This window comes from Somniosus microcephalus, chromosome 1, assembly GCF_052327205.1.
Source record: "Somniosus microcephalus isolate GS21.2 chromosome 1, FLI_Smic_1.0, whole genome shotgun sequence".
Classification (NCBI taxonomy): Eukaryota; Metazoa; Chordata; class Chondrichthyes; order Squaliformes; family Somniosidae; genus Somniosus; species Somniosus microcephalus.
Window position 1 is genome coordinate 20,389,808 of NC_140987.1, and position 13,355 is coordinate 20,403,162.

A 13,355-nucleotide genomic window follows, 5' to 3' on the forward strand; every position below is an offset into this window, starting at 1 on the left:
ACACGCACCGATTGGTCGACCGGTCAGGTCACCGAAGCGTTGGATTGGTCAATCGTCGAGTCACTCGACACTCAACTGTAGGACGGCACGCGCCAGGAACCCGCCGTCCGATTGGTCGACCTCGACGTCACACGGTCGCTAATGAGATGCTAATGAGCGGAACGCTGAACGTTTTTGGGATACCGCGGGCGGGATTTTTATCTGGCCGAAACGTAAGTACGCCTATGACCGGTCCGGAATCGCAAGCTTTCTTTTGAGTCGACGCGCGCGTCGGTACGCTCTGTAATTTTCAAACGTATAGAGAACGGACAGACAGACATCGGGACAGACAGAAGAGCCGCTTTATATATATATAGATAATAATGCCATGGCATTGATTTACCTTGACGTTTTTACCTAGTTTTCTTTAGTGATTTACCTGCTGCAGTTCTTATCGGAACCCTGGATTCAGATGATGCAAATGTCTTTTTGCCGTCATTATTTTCAAGGGGTTGCTGGAAAGCCACCCGCTCGCCCACCCCAACGGCGGCCAAACCAGGGCACTGAGGCAGCAAGTTCGAATCCCAACTGCCACCCCAACCACAATCAACTAACTCTGCTCAAGTCAAACCTGGGGCCTTTGTGGGCTACATGGTACATAGGAACAGGACGAGGTCATTTAGTCCCTCGAGCCTATCCTGCCTCATTTGGGTCATGGCTGATCTGTATCTCAATTTCATTTATCCTCCCTGGTTCCATATCCCTTAACTAACAAAGATCTATTGATCTCCGTTTTGAAATTTTCAACAGCATTTTGGGGGAAGAGATTTCCAAATTTCCACGATCCTTCAGTGTAGCTTTTTGCTGGACTAAAGCTGCCGAGCCAGCAGGGGAAGCACAACTGGATTTGATTCCCCCCCCGCCCCCCACTTGCATTATATAGTGTTTGTTTCACCTCCCGCTCCCCCTCCCTCTCCCCCTCCTCCCCCTCTCCCCCCCCCTCCTCCCTCTCCCCCCCCCTCTCCCTCTCCCCCCCCTCCTCCCTCTCCCCCCCTCCTCCCTCTCCCCCCCTCCTCCCTCTCCCCCCCTCCTCCCTCTCCCCCCTCCTCCCTCTCCCCCCCCCTCCCCCCCTCCCTCTCCCCCCCTCCCTCTCCCCCCCTCCCTCTCCCCCCCCCCCCCCCTCTCCCCCCCTCCCTCTCTCCCCCCCTTCCCTCTCTCACAATTCACAATTCAATTCAAATCGCTTTATTGGCATGATAAGTTACATCTTATGTTGCCAAAGCATCAAAATACATTTATGGTTGAGAACATAAACGCAGTTCTATTCATACAGTGTTTCAACAGGTATATCCCTGAGTGTATAAATATACATTCGCATTGTTTATATATATTCTTTTCTTAGTTTACTGGTTGTCCCTCTGTTCATGGCAAGCTGTAACATAGTGTGCCGCCAGTGTTATACAGCTTCTCTCCTCTCCCAGTAGGAATGGGAGTTTTTGGTTGTCATTCAGATTTCTGAAATCAGGGCATATTTGTGAGAATTTTTGGTAGAAATTCTCCCTGATGCCCTGATATTTTCCACAAGCTGTGAGAAAGTGCATCTCTGTCTCCACCACTCCCTGACTGCAGTGAGAGCATATCCTGTCCTCTCTTGGCAGCCTGGTCTGCCTGTGTCTGCCTTTTTCGATCGCTAGGCTATGTTCGCTAAGTCTGTACCTTGTCAAGGTTCTTCTCAGTTTGTTATCCTTTACCATGGTCAGGTAATCAGCTATGTTGTATTGTCTGTTTAGGGCCAAGTAGCAATTGAGTTTGCTTTGGGTTTTTGTTGTTTCTGCCCAATATGTCAGATATTTTCCCTTTTGCTTAGCGACGATTGTGTTGGGTCGAATTCTTTGTGTTACCCTGTCACTGTCCTGGGGCTGGTTATTGTTAGTATTGTTAGTAGTTACTTCACTGAGTCCCAGGACTAGTTGACTGAGGGTATTCTTCTTTATGGTCAGCTCTTGGCATTTCAGGGCGTCGTAGTGATAGCATTGGGGATTGCTCATTTGTAGGTGATTCCAAAATTTGGTGGCTCTTTTTTGGATAGTGATTATTAATGGATATTGGCCTAGTTCCGCCCTGCATGCATTGTTTACTGTTTTCCTTTGAGTCCGGAGGATACTTTTACAGAATTCTGCATGTCGGATCTCAATTGGGTGTTTGTCCCATTTTGCAAATTCTTGTTGAGTTAGCGGTCCCCATACCTCACTGCCATAGAGTGCAATTGGTTCAATTACTGATTTGAAAATTTTGAGCCAAATGCTAATTGGGATTTCTATTTGGATTGATTTTTTGATGGCATAGAAAGCCCTTCTTGCTTTCTCTTTCAGTTCATTCACAGCCAGTTTGAAGTTTCCCGTAGAACTGATTTTTAAGCCCAAGTATGTGTAGTTAGTGGTTTGTTCAATTTTGGTTGTTCCTACTGTGAAATTTATTTTGGGTCCCTGATGTTTGGATCTTTGCTGGAACACAAGGACTTTGGTTTTTTGGGGATTTATTGTCAGGGCCCAAGTCTGGCAGTACGACTCCAGCAGGTCCAGGTTTTGCTGTAGCCCCTCTTTAGTAGGTGACAGCAGAACCAGGTCGTCTGCATAGAGGAGGAATTTAACCTTGGATTCATATAGGGTGAGGCCCCTCTCCCCCCCCCTCCCTCTCTCCCCCCCTCCCTCTCTCCCCCCTCCCTCTCTCCCCCCCTCCCTCTCTCCCCCCCTCCCTCTCTCCCCCCCTCCCTCTCTCCCCCCCCTCCCTCTCTCCCCCTCCCTCTCCCCCCCCCCCTCTCCCCCCCCCTCTCTCCCCCCCCTCTCTCTCCCCCCTCCCTCTCTCCCCCCCCTCCCTCTCTCCCCCCCTCCCTCTCTCCCCCCCCTCCCTCTCTCCCCCCCCTCCCCTCTCCCCCCCCCTCCCTCTCTCCCCCCCTCCCTCTCTCCCCCCCTCCCTCTCTCCCCCCCTCCCTCTCTCCCCCCCTCCCTCTCCCCCCCCCTCCCTCTCTCCCCCCCTCCCTCTCTCCCCCCCCTCCCTCACTCCCCCCCCTCCCTCTCTCCCCCCCCTCCCTCTCTCCCCCCCTCCCTCTCTCCCCCCCCTCCCTCTCTCCCCCCCTCCCTCTCTCCCCCCCTCCCTCTCTCCCCCCCTCCCACTCTCCCCCCCTCCCTCTCTCCCCCCCTCCCTCTTTCCCCCCCTCCCTCTTTCCCCCCCTCCCTCTTTCCCCCCCTCCCTCTTTCCCCCCCTCCCTCTTTCCCCCCCTCCCTCTTTCCCCCCCCTCCCTCTTTCCCCCCCTCCCTCTTTCCCCCCCTCCCCCCCTCCCTCTTTCCCCCCCTCCCTCTTTCCCCCCCTCCCTCTTTCCCCCCCTCCCTCTTTCCCCCCCTCCTCTTTCCCCCCCTCCCTCTTTCCCCCCCCTCCCTCTTTCCCCCCCCTCCCTCTTTCCCCCCCTCCCTCTTTCCCCCCCCTCCCTCTTTCCCCCCCCTCCCTCTTTCCCCCCCCTCCCTCTTTCCCCCCCCTCCCTCTTTCCCCCCCCTCCCTCTTTCCCCCCCCTCCCTCTTTCCCCCCCCTCCCTCTTTCCCCCCCCTCCCTCTTTCCCCCCCCTCCCTCTTTCCCCCCCCTCCCTCTTCCCCCCCTCCCTCTTCCCCCCCCTCCCTCTTCCCCCCCCTCCCTCTTCCCCCCCCTCCCTCTTCCCCCCCTCCCTCTTCCCCCCCTCCCTCTTTCCCCCCCTCCCTCTTTCCCCCCCTCCCTCTTTCCCCCCCTCCCTCTTTCCCCCCCTCCCTCTTTCCCCCCTCCCTCTTTCCCCCCCTCCCTCTCTCCCCCCCTCCCTCTCTCCCCTCTCTCCCCCCCTCCCTCTCTCCCCCCCTCCTCTCTCCCCCCCTCCTCTCTCCCCCCTCCCTCTCTCCCCCCCTCCCTCTTTCCCCCCCTCCCTCTTTCCCCCCCTCCCTCTTTCCCCCCCCTCCCTCTTTCCCCCCCTCCCTCTTTCCCCCCCCTCCCCTCTTTCCCCCCTCCCTCTTTCCCCCCCTCCCTCTTTCCCCCCCTCCCTCTTTCCCCCCCTCCCTCTTTCCCCCCCTCCCTCTTTCCCCCCCTCCCTCTTTCCCCCCCTCCCTCTTTCCCCCCTCCCTCTTTCCCCCCCTCCCTCTTTCCCCCCCTCCCTCTTTCCCCCCTCCCTCTTTCCCCCCTCCCTCTTTCCCCCCTCCTCTTTCCCCCCTCCCTCTTTCCCCCCCTCCCTCTTTCCCCCCCCCCTCCCCCCCTCTTTCCCCCCCTCCCTCTTTCCCCCCCCTCCCTCTTTCCCCCCCTCCCTCTCCCCCCCCCTCTCTCCCCCCCTCCCTCTCTCCCCCCCTCCCTCCCCCCCTCCCTCTCTCCCCCCCCTCCCTCTCTCCCCCCCTCCCTCTCTCCCCCCCTCCCTCTCTCCCCCCTCCCTCTCTCCCCCCCTCCCTCTCTCCCCCCCTCCCTCTCTCCCCCCCTCCCTCTCTCCCCCCCTCCCTCTCTCCCCCCCTCCCTCTCTCCCCCCCTCCCTCTCTCCCCCCCTCCCTCTCTCCCCCCCCTCCCTCTCTCCCCCCCCTCCCTCTCTCCCCCCCCTCCCTCTCTCCCCCCCTCCCTCTCTCCCCCCCCTCCCTCTCTCCCCCCCCTCCCTCTCTCCCCCCCCTCCCTCTCTCCCCCCTCCCTCTCTCCCCCCCTCCCTCTCTCCCCCCCTCCCTCTCTCCCCCCCCTCCCTCTCTCCCCCCCTCCCTCTCTCCCCCCTCCCTCTCTCTCCCCTCCCTCTTTCCCCCTCCCTCTTTCCCCCCCCTCCCTCTTTCCCCCCTCCCTCTCTCCCCCCCCCTCCCTCTCTCCCCCCCCTCCCTCTCTCCCCCCCCTCCCTCTCTCCCCCCCTCCCTCTCTCCCCCCCTCCCTCTCTCCCCCCCCTCCCTCTCTCCCCCCCTCCCTCCCCCCCCCCCTCCCTCTCCCCCCCCTCCCTCTCCCCCCCCCTCCCTCTCCCCCCCTCCCTCTCCCCCCCTCCCTCTCCCCCTCCCTCTCCCCCCCTCCCTCTCCCCCCCCTCCCTCTCCCCCCCTCCCTCTCCCCCCCCCTCTCCCCCCCCTCCCTCTCCCCCCCCTCCCTCTCCCCCCTCCCTCTCCCCCCTCCCTCTCCCCCCTCCCTCTCCCCCCTCCCTCTCTCCCCCCTCCCTCTCCCCCCCTCCCTCTCCCCCCTCCCTCTCCCCCCCTCCCTCTCCCCCCCTCCCTCTCCCCCCCTCCCTCTCCCCCCCTCCCTCTCTCCCCCCTCCCTCTCTCCCCCCTCCCTCTCTCCCCCCTCCCTCTCTCCCCCTCCCTCTCTCCCCCTCCCTCTCTCCCCCCTCCCTCTCTCCCCCCTCCCTCTCTCCCCCCTCCCTCTCTCCCCCCTCCCTCTCTCCCCCCTCCCTCTCTCCCCCCTCCCTCTCTCCCCCCTCCCTCTCTCCCCCCTCCCTCTCTCCCCCTCCCTCTCTCCCCCTCCCTCTCTCCCCCTCCCTCTCTCCCCCTCCCTCTCTCCCCCTCCCTCTCTCCCCCTCCCTCTCTCCCCCCTCCCTCTCCCCCCTCCCTCTCTCCCCCCTCCCTCTCTCCCCCCTCCCTCTCTCTCCCTCTCCCCCCCTCTCCCCCCTCCCTCTCCCCCCTCTCCCCTCCCTCTCTCTCCCCCCCTCCCTCCCTCTCTCCCCCCCCCTCCCTCTCCCCCCCTTCCCTCTCCCCCCCCTCCCTCTCCCCCCCCCTCCCTCTCTTCTCCCCCCCCCCCCCCCCCCCCCTCTCTCTCATGTCTCAAAGCATTATCACCAGCAGGGGAACCACAACTGCATTTGATTTTTCCCCACCCCATTTGCATTATATAGAGTTTGTATCACCTCCCTCCCTCCCCTCCCCCCCCCCCTCTCTCTGTCTCTCTCTCATGTCTCAAAGCATTATCACCAAAAGTGAATTACGTTGAAGTCTAGTGACCCTTGTTATTTTGTCAAACATGGCAGCCATTTTGCACCAGCAATATATTGAATAATGGAGGAATGTTGACCAGAACACACCCAAGAATTTCCTAGTGTTTAGTGGAAAAAATGCCCGGCGATCTTTTACATCCGATGGAAAGGCCGTGAGGTTCAAGGGTTTCCACTGTGCTTGTGGTGGTGTCAGAGAAGACACAGGACATTCTTGGCCAATGTCCGAGCTAGAGAGGTGGGCCGATGTTAAGTTATTGCTGATAAGTCAGGATGATGCCAGGGATAAAATATAGCAACGAGGAGAGACTTGAGATACTGTAATTTCTACTGGAGCAGAGATTTAATACAGGTTTTTTAAATTATGACCTTCCCTCCATCATAAGGTCAGAAGTGGTGATGATGGTTGCATAGTGTTCAGTTCCAACTGCAGCTCCTCAGATAATGAAGCAGTCCATGAATGCATACAGCAAGACCTGGACGACATTTGGGCTGTTAAGTGGCAAGTAACATTCGCACCACACAAGTGCCAGGCAATGACTGCCTCCAACAAGCGAGAGTTGAACCATCGCCCCTTGACATTCAATGGCATTACCATCGTCGAATCTCCCACCATCAACACCCTGTGGGTCACCATTGACCAGAAATTTAACTGAGCCAGCCACATCAATACTGTGGCTACAAGAGCATGTCAGAGGCTGGGTATTCTGCGGTGAGTGACACCTTCTGACCCCCCAAAGCCTTTCCACCATCTACAAGGCACAAGTTAGGAGTGTGATGAAATGCTCTCCACTTGCCTGGATGAGTGTAGCTCCAACAACACTCGAGAAGCTCGACACCCCCATCCAGGACAAAGCAGCCCACTTGATTGGCACCCCATTCACCACCTTAAACATCCACTCCCTCCACCACCGGCGCACCGTGGCTGCAGTGTGTACCGTCTACAAGATGCACTGCAGCAACTCTCCAAGGCTTCTTCGACAGCACCTCCTAAACCCGCGACCTCTTCCACCTAGAAGGACAAGGGCAGCAGGCGCATGGGAACACCACCACCACCTCCAAGTTCCCCTCCAAGTCACACGCAGTTCCTTCATCGTCGCTGGGTCAAAATCCTGGAACTCCCTCCATAACAGCACTGTGGGAGTACCATCACCACAGGGACTGCAGCGGTTCAAGGTGGCTCACCACCACCTTCTCGAGGGCAATTTGAGATGGGCAATAAATGTCGGCCTTGCCAGCGACGCCCTTATCTTGTGATTGAATTTTTTTTAAATGAAGGGATTTGATAGTGTACAGCGAAAGGCTATTTCCTCTGTTTTGGATATGGTGATGGGGCCGCCAATTTAAAATTACTGTATCAATAAGGCACGGTTCGGAGAAATTTCAGGGAATGGTTGAGGCAGAGACCCTTGGGAAAATTGGATAACTATTTGAAGCAGATGATGATACAGGGCTATGGGAGGAGTGAAGCAGTGGGATTTGTTGGGGATTGCTCAGAAATTTAGTATCGACAAAATCGCCCTGAAGCAAATTTACTGTGCAGCATGTGATGCTACAGTGTCGAACCTGGTTAATTTTCTAATGCTTTGTGTCGTTCACGTGTCAATATTTTGTGTTTTGCAGGTTTCCATAAATGGCACACCGCTGTCAGATGGGTCTGTGGGGTCCGAGCTCACCGGGGTCCCTCAGGTAGGATGAGCTGTACATTTTATCTTTCGGTTTTTGTAAATTGGTCTAACAGTTTATGGATATGGTGGGCTTCAGCGAGGATTCCAGTTTTTTTAAATTCTGAGGTTAAGGGTGGCACGGCCATATTTATTATCCACCCTTAGTGTCCCTGAGAAGGAGGTGGGCTTTTAAAACATAGGGATTATTTGTATAATTGAGTGGCGTGTGTTAGGTCAACCTCCATCAGCTCCGATGGATGGGTCACATTGTCCGCATGCCCGATACGAGACTCCCAAAACAAGCGCTCTACTCGGAGCTCCGGCACGGCAAGAGAGCCCCAGGTGGGCAGAGGAAACGCTTCAAGGACACCCTCAAAGCCTCCTTGAAAAAGTGTAACATCCCCACCGACACCTAGGAATCCCTGGCCCAAGACCGCACAAAGTGGAGGAGAAGCATCCGGGAAGGCGCCGAACACCGAGAGTCTCTTCGCCGGGAGCAAGCGCAGGCAGCGGAAGGAGCGCACGTCAACCCAAGCACCCCACCCGTCCCTTCAACCACCGTCTGCCCCACCTGTGACAGAGACTGTAGGTCCCGCATTGGACTCATCAGTCACCTGAGAACTCATTTTTAATGTGGAAGCAAGTCATCCTCGGTTCTGAGGGACTGCCTAAGAAGAGGAGTGCGTGACTGGAGGACATTAATGCAATTTGAACTGATGAACTTTGGGTTGCTCGTCCAATGCCAGGCTCACCCCACTACTGTGCCGACATTGTCCCAGACCACCACTAGTTCCAGCTCTGCAAGAATTTGATTTCCAGGAGATCCATGGAGTTGGCACGTGACCAGCAGTATAGAATCTGCTAGACCGGTACCACCATGCGACCAATGATCTCCATTGTCTGTGCTGCATTCTTGAACCATTTAAAACCCAAGATTGGCATCACTCCCTGACTCCCTGATTTACCGTGTCTTGTCTTTTACTCTCCATTTGCTGTAACCTTGGTGAAATACGACACAACAGGCCTTGGTCCTTAGAAACATAGAAAAATAGCAGCAGGAGTAGGCCCTTCGAGCCTGCTCCGCCATTCAATATGATCATGGCTGATCCTCTATCCCAATACCATATTCCCGCTCTCTCCCCATACCCCTTGATGCCTTTTGTGTCCAGAAATCTATCTATCTCCTTCTTAAATATATTCAGTGACTTGGCCTCCACAGCCTTCTGTGGTAGAGAATTCCATAGGTTCACCACCCTCTGAGTGAAGAAATTTCTCCTCATCAGTCCTAAATGTCCTACCCCGTATCCTGAGACTGTGACCCCTTCGTTCTAGACCCCCCAGCCAGGGGAAACATCCTCCCTGGATCCAGTCTGTCTAGCCCTGTTTTATATGTTTCAATGAGATCCCCTCTCATTCTTCTAAACTCTAGTGAATACTAAACCCTAGTCGACTCAATCTCTACTCATACAATAGTCCTGCCACCCCAGGAATCAGTCTGGTGAACCTTCGCTGCACTCCCTCTATGGCAAGTATATCCTTTCTTAGGTGAAGAGACCAAAACTGCACACACTACTCCAGGTGTGGTCTCACCAAGGCCCTGCATAACTGTAGTACGACATCCTTGCTCCTGTACTCAAATCCTCTTGCAATGAAGGCCAACATACCATTTGCCTTCCTAACTGTTTGCTGCACCTGCATGGTTGCTTTCAGTGACTGGTGTACAAGGACACCCAGGTCCCTCTGTACATCAACATTTCCCAATCTATCACCATTTAAATAATACTCTGCCTTTCTGTTTTTCATACCGAAGTGGATAACTTCACATTTATCCACGTTATACTGCATCTGCCATGTATTTGCCCACTCACTCAACTTGTCGAAATTGCCTTGAAGCCTCTTTGCATCCTCCTCACAACTCTCAATCCCATCTAGTTTGGTGTCATCAGCAAACTTGGAAATATTACTTTTGGTTCCCTCATCCAAATCATTGATATATATTGTGAATAGCTGGGGCCCAAGCACTGATCCCTGCGGTACCCCACTAGTCACCGCCTGCCACCCCGAAAAAGACCCATTTATTCCTACTCTGTTTCCTGTCTGTTAACCAATTTTCAATCCATGCCAGTATATTACCCCCAATCCCATGTGCTCTAATTTTGCACACTAGCCTCTTATGTGGGACTTTATCAAAGGCTTCTGAAAATCCAAATACAGCACATCCACTGGTTCTCCCTTATCAATTCTACCAGTTACATCCTCAAAAAACTCAATTAGGTTTGTCAAACACGATTTCCCTTTCATAAATCCATGTTGACTATGTCTAATCCTGTTGATATTTTCTAAGTGTCCTGTTATCACATCCTTTATAATATACTCTTGCATTTTCCCTACTACTGATAGGCTAACCGGTCTGTAGTTCCTGGTTTTCTCTCTTCCCTCCTTTTTTAAATAGTGGGGTTACATTTGCCACCCTCCAATCTGTAGGAACTGTTCCATAATCTCTAGAATTTTGGAAGATGACAACCAATGCATCCACTATTTCCATGGCTACCTCTTTTAGTACTCTGGGATGCAGATTATCAGGCCTTGGAGATTTATCAGTTTTCAGTCCCGTTAATTTCTCCGGCACTTTTTTTTTTACTAATGCTAATTTCCTTTAATTTCTCCTTCTCACTAGACCCTTGGTTCCCTAGCATTTCTGGGAAGTTATTTGTGTCCTCTTCTGTGAAGACAGAACCAAGTCTTTGTTTAATTACTCAGCCATTTCCTTGTTCCCCATTATAAATTCTCCCGTTTCTGACTGTAAGGGACCTACATTTGTCTTCACTAGTCTTTTTCTTTTTACATACTTGTAGAAGCTTTTACAGTCCGCTTTTTATGTTCCTTGCAAGTTTTCTCTCGTACTCTATTTTTCCCCTCTTAATCAATCTCTTGGTCCTTTTTTGCTGAATTCTAAACTGCTCCCAATCCTCAGGCTTGCTACTTTTCTGGCAACCTTATATGACTCCTCTTTGGATCTAATACTATCCTTAATTTCTTGTGTCAGCCATGGTTGGGCCGCTTTTCCTTTTGTGTTTTTGCGCCAGAAAGGAATGTATAACTCTTGCAATTCATGCATTAGTTCCTTAAATGTTAGCCATTGCCTCGCCACCGTCATGCCTTTTAATGAAGCTCCCCAATCTATCATGGCCAACTCACTCCTCAGACCTTCGTAGTTTCCTTTGTTTAGATTTAGGACCCTAGTTTAGGATTGGACTTCTTCACTTTCCATCTTAATGAAGAACTCTACATGTTATGGTCACTCTTCCCTAAAGGACTCCGCACAACAAGATTATTAATTAACCCCTTCTCCTTGCACAATACCCAATCTAGGATAGCCTGTTCCCTAGTTGGCTCCTCAATGTACTGGTCTAAGAAACTATCTCGTACACACTCCAGGAATTCATCCTCCACGGTATTATTGCTAATTTGGTTTGGCCAGTCTATATGTAGATTAAAGTCACCCATGATTACTGTAGTACTCTTCTTACATGCATCTCTAATTTCCTGTTTGATGCCATCCCCTACATTATCACTACTTTTTGGAGGCCTACAGACAACTCCCACCAATGTTTTCTGCCCCTTGGTGCTTCTTAGCTCCACCCAGACTGATTCTGCATCTTGATTTTCAGAGCCAATACCCTTGATTTCATTCTTCACTGACAATGCCACCCCACCTCCTTTTCCTTTTTGCCTGTCCTTCCTAAATATCCCTTCGCTGAGCTTTCTCAGTTTAAAAAAAAATCTCCAGATACAGAAAAAGCCATCACTCCCAAACAGTCCGACAGCAAAATACTGCGGATGCTGGAAATCCGAAATAACAACAGAAAATGCTGGAAAAACTCAGCAGGTCAGGCAGCATCCGTGGAGAGAAATTTGAGTTGACGTTTCGGGTCGAACCCTTCTTCAAAACTGGAAAGAAAAGAAAATAGATCGAAGGCAGGGCTGCGATCGGACAAAAGAAGTGAAAGAGACAAAAGAAGTAGAAGAGACAATAAAAGGTGTTCGAAGCCAGACGAGATGCTAATAGGCTGAGATTAGGTGTGAAGTGTACTGGCAGGGCAAGAGATAGCTGCCAGGTGGGAGAGTGAAACAAAAGGAATGGGGGCGGGGCGGGGGGGGGGGGGAAGGAGTGGAAAAATTACAGGTAAAAAATTAATGGGGGCCGAGGTTATGATCTGAAATTGTTGAACTCGATATTGAGTCCGGAAGGCTGCAGAGTGCCTAATCGGAAGATGAGTTGCTGTTCCTCGAGTTTACTTTGAGCTTCCGTGGAACAATACAAGAGGCCAAGGACGGTGAGGTCCGAGTGGGATTTATTTAAGAGCCGACATACAATTAACAGCTTGAGTCAATCGCGACTTTAACAGTTCAAAATATAAATAGCTTATATTTCTTATTCTCGGAGATCGTTATTCTCAAATCTTAACTTCGTTACATTTATACATTTCTTATTATTTCTAATCCAGAATATCCACCACAATCAAATGAGTACCTTTTTGATCCCTGAGACTCTCAGAATTAAAAACTTAGATGCCTCTGAAGTTGAGAATCGCTTGCCCTTTCCAGCGACTTCTGACTTTCCATCTGAAAAGCTCAATTTTTATACCGTTTTTTCGTGGTTTATTCTTTGAAGTTTTCTGCTGATGTAAGCTAATTATCTCTCGTCATTCTCTGTTGAATTCTTTTCTATTCTTACTGTCATTTCAGCTGCCAACTCTCAGAATCCTGTCTTGTTTAGGTGTTCAAAACGTATCGTAAAAAACGGTTATAATTTATGTATCTATTTGATGCCATTTTTATCGAAGGACTTCCATTCAATTCTAAAATCACCCAGCTGTTTGGAAGCAGACGTCGTGACTCCTGTGTGTTCCAAGTTCAACACAAACACAATGTAATTGCTTGGTGTCATCTATTGAAGTCATATTTTCAAAGTCTTCTGTTTGTATCTTTTACAACATGCAATTCAAAGACACTTCAACTAGGGTGTTTGTTGCATTTCTTAGCTACTTCAATTGGTTGCATATATGTGTTTCCTGTCTTATTTGATACTTTTACAAAGGCACATGGTTTTTTAATATTCTGTGTTCCTGTTCGAAGTGTTAGTTTTTAACACTTTACTTGGGCATAGCTATTGTGTTGGTTCCAATGTTCCGACATAGAGGAACCTCCAGCCTGCTGTTTCAATCGGGCTGTTGTCTCAGTATTAACGATCAATTCCCATTTCAAAAGCTTGTGTGGTGTTTACAACTTTGGTGTTAACACTTCATCTTATCTCAAAAGCCTGTGTTTCTGTTTACAGCCTGTGTCGTTGAGGCTTTTAGATTTTTAAACCCAGTTTTCATGTTTTAATAAAGTCAAAATTCTGTTCATCGGATGGTGTATCTCTTGCAATATGGCTATTTCTTTTACACATTATACTTCCTCAGACAAAATCATCAGAATTAGACATCATTTGTACAAACTGTGCACGTGATGAGCCGCAGGTTTTGCTGGTTGTCAAACTCGGGAGGGAGGCAGTGTAGATCTTTTTCACGCAGTAATTTGAGAGTTAAGGCCCTCGTTTATCCCTTTCACCAAGAAATATTTTGTAATTGTATAAATTAAAAGTGATGTGACAAGCATCATATCTTGCAATTGGGAAGTCGAGCAGCATTTTGTGCTTCCTGATATTTGTACTGCACCAAGAAAATTTGTTTGTGCTAAATGTAGCTGTAAATGTAGC

At 51.7% G+C, this 13,355-nt stretch overlaps 1 protein-coding gene across 4 annotated transcripts in view; it reads left to right on the forward strand.

Annotated features, from left to right (window-relative positions):
• Positions 1–13,355, forward strand: part of fam193a (family with sequence similarity 193 member A) — a 334,280-nt gene that overhangs the window by 140,005 nt on the left and 180,920 nt on the right. Inside the window, exons 2-3 of one of the 4 annotated variants that reach the window (XM_085973887.1) lie at positions 7,548–7,613; positions 12,439–12,524. Coding sequence is in view for 2 of the 4 variants with exons in the window: in XM_085973783.1 (XP_085829909.1) it covers positions 12,408–12,524 (117 nt within the window). In the remaining 2 variants the exon portion in view is untranslated. Of the gene's footprint in view, positions 1–7,546; positions 7,614–12,340; positions 12,525–13,355 lie in introns of those variants that run through there. The other 3 variants (XM_085973783.1, XM_085973735.1, XM_085973833.1) reach the window with 3 other exon arrangements.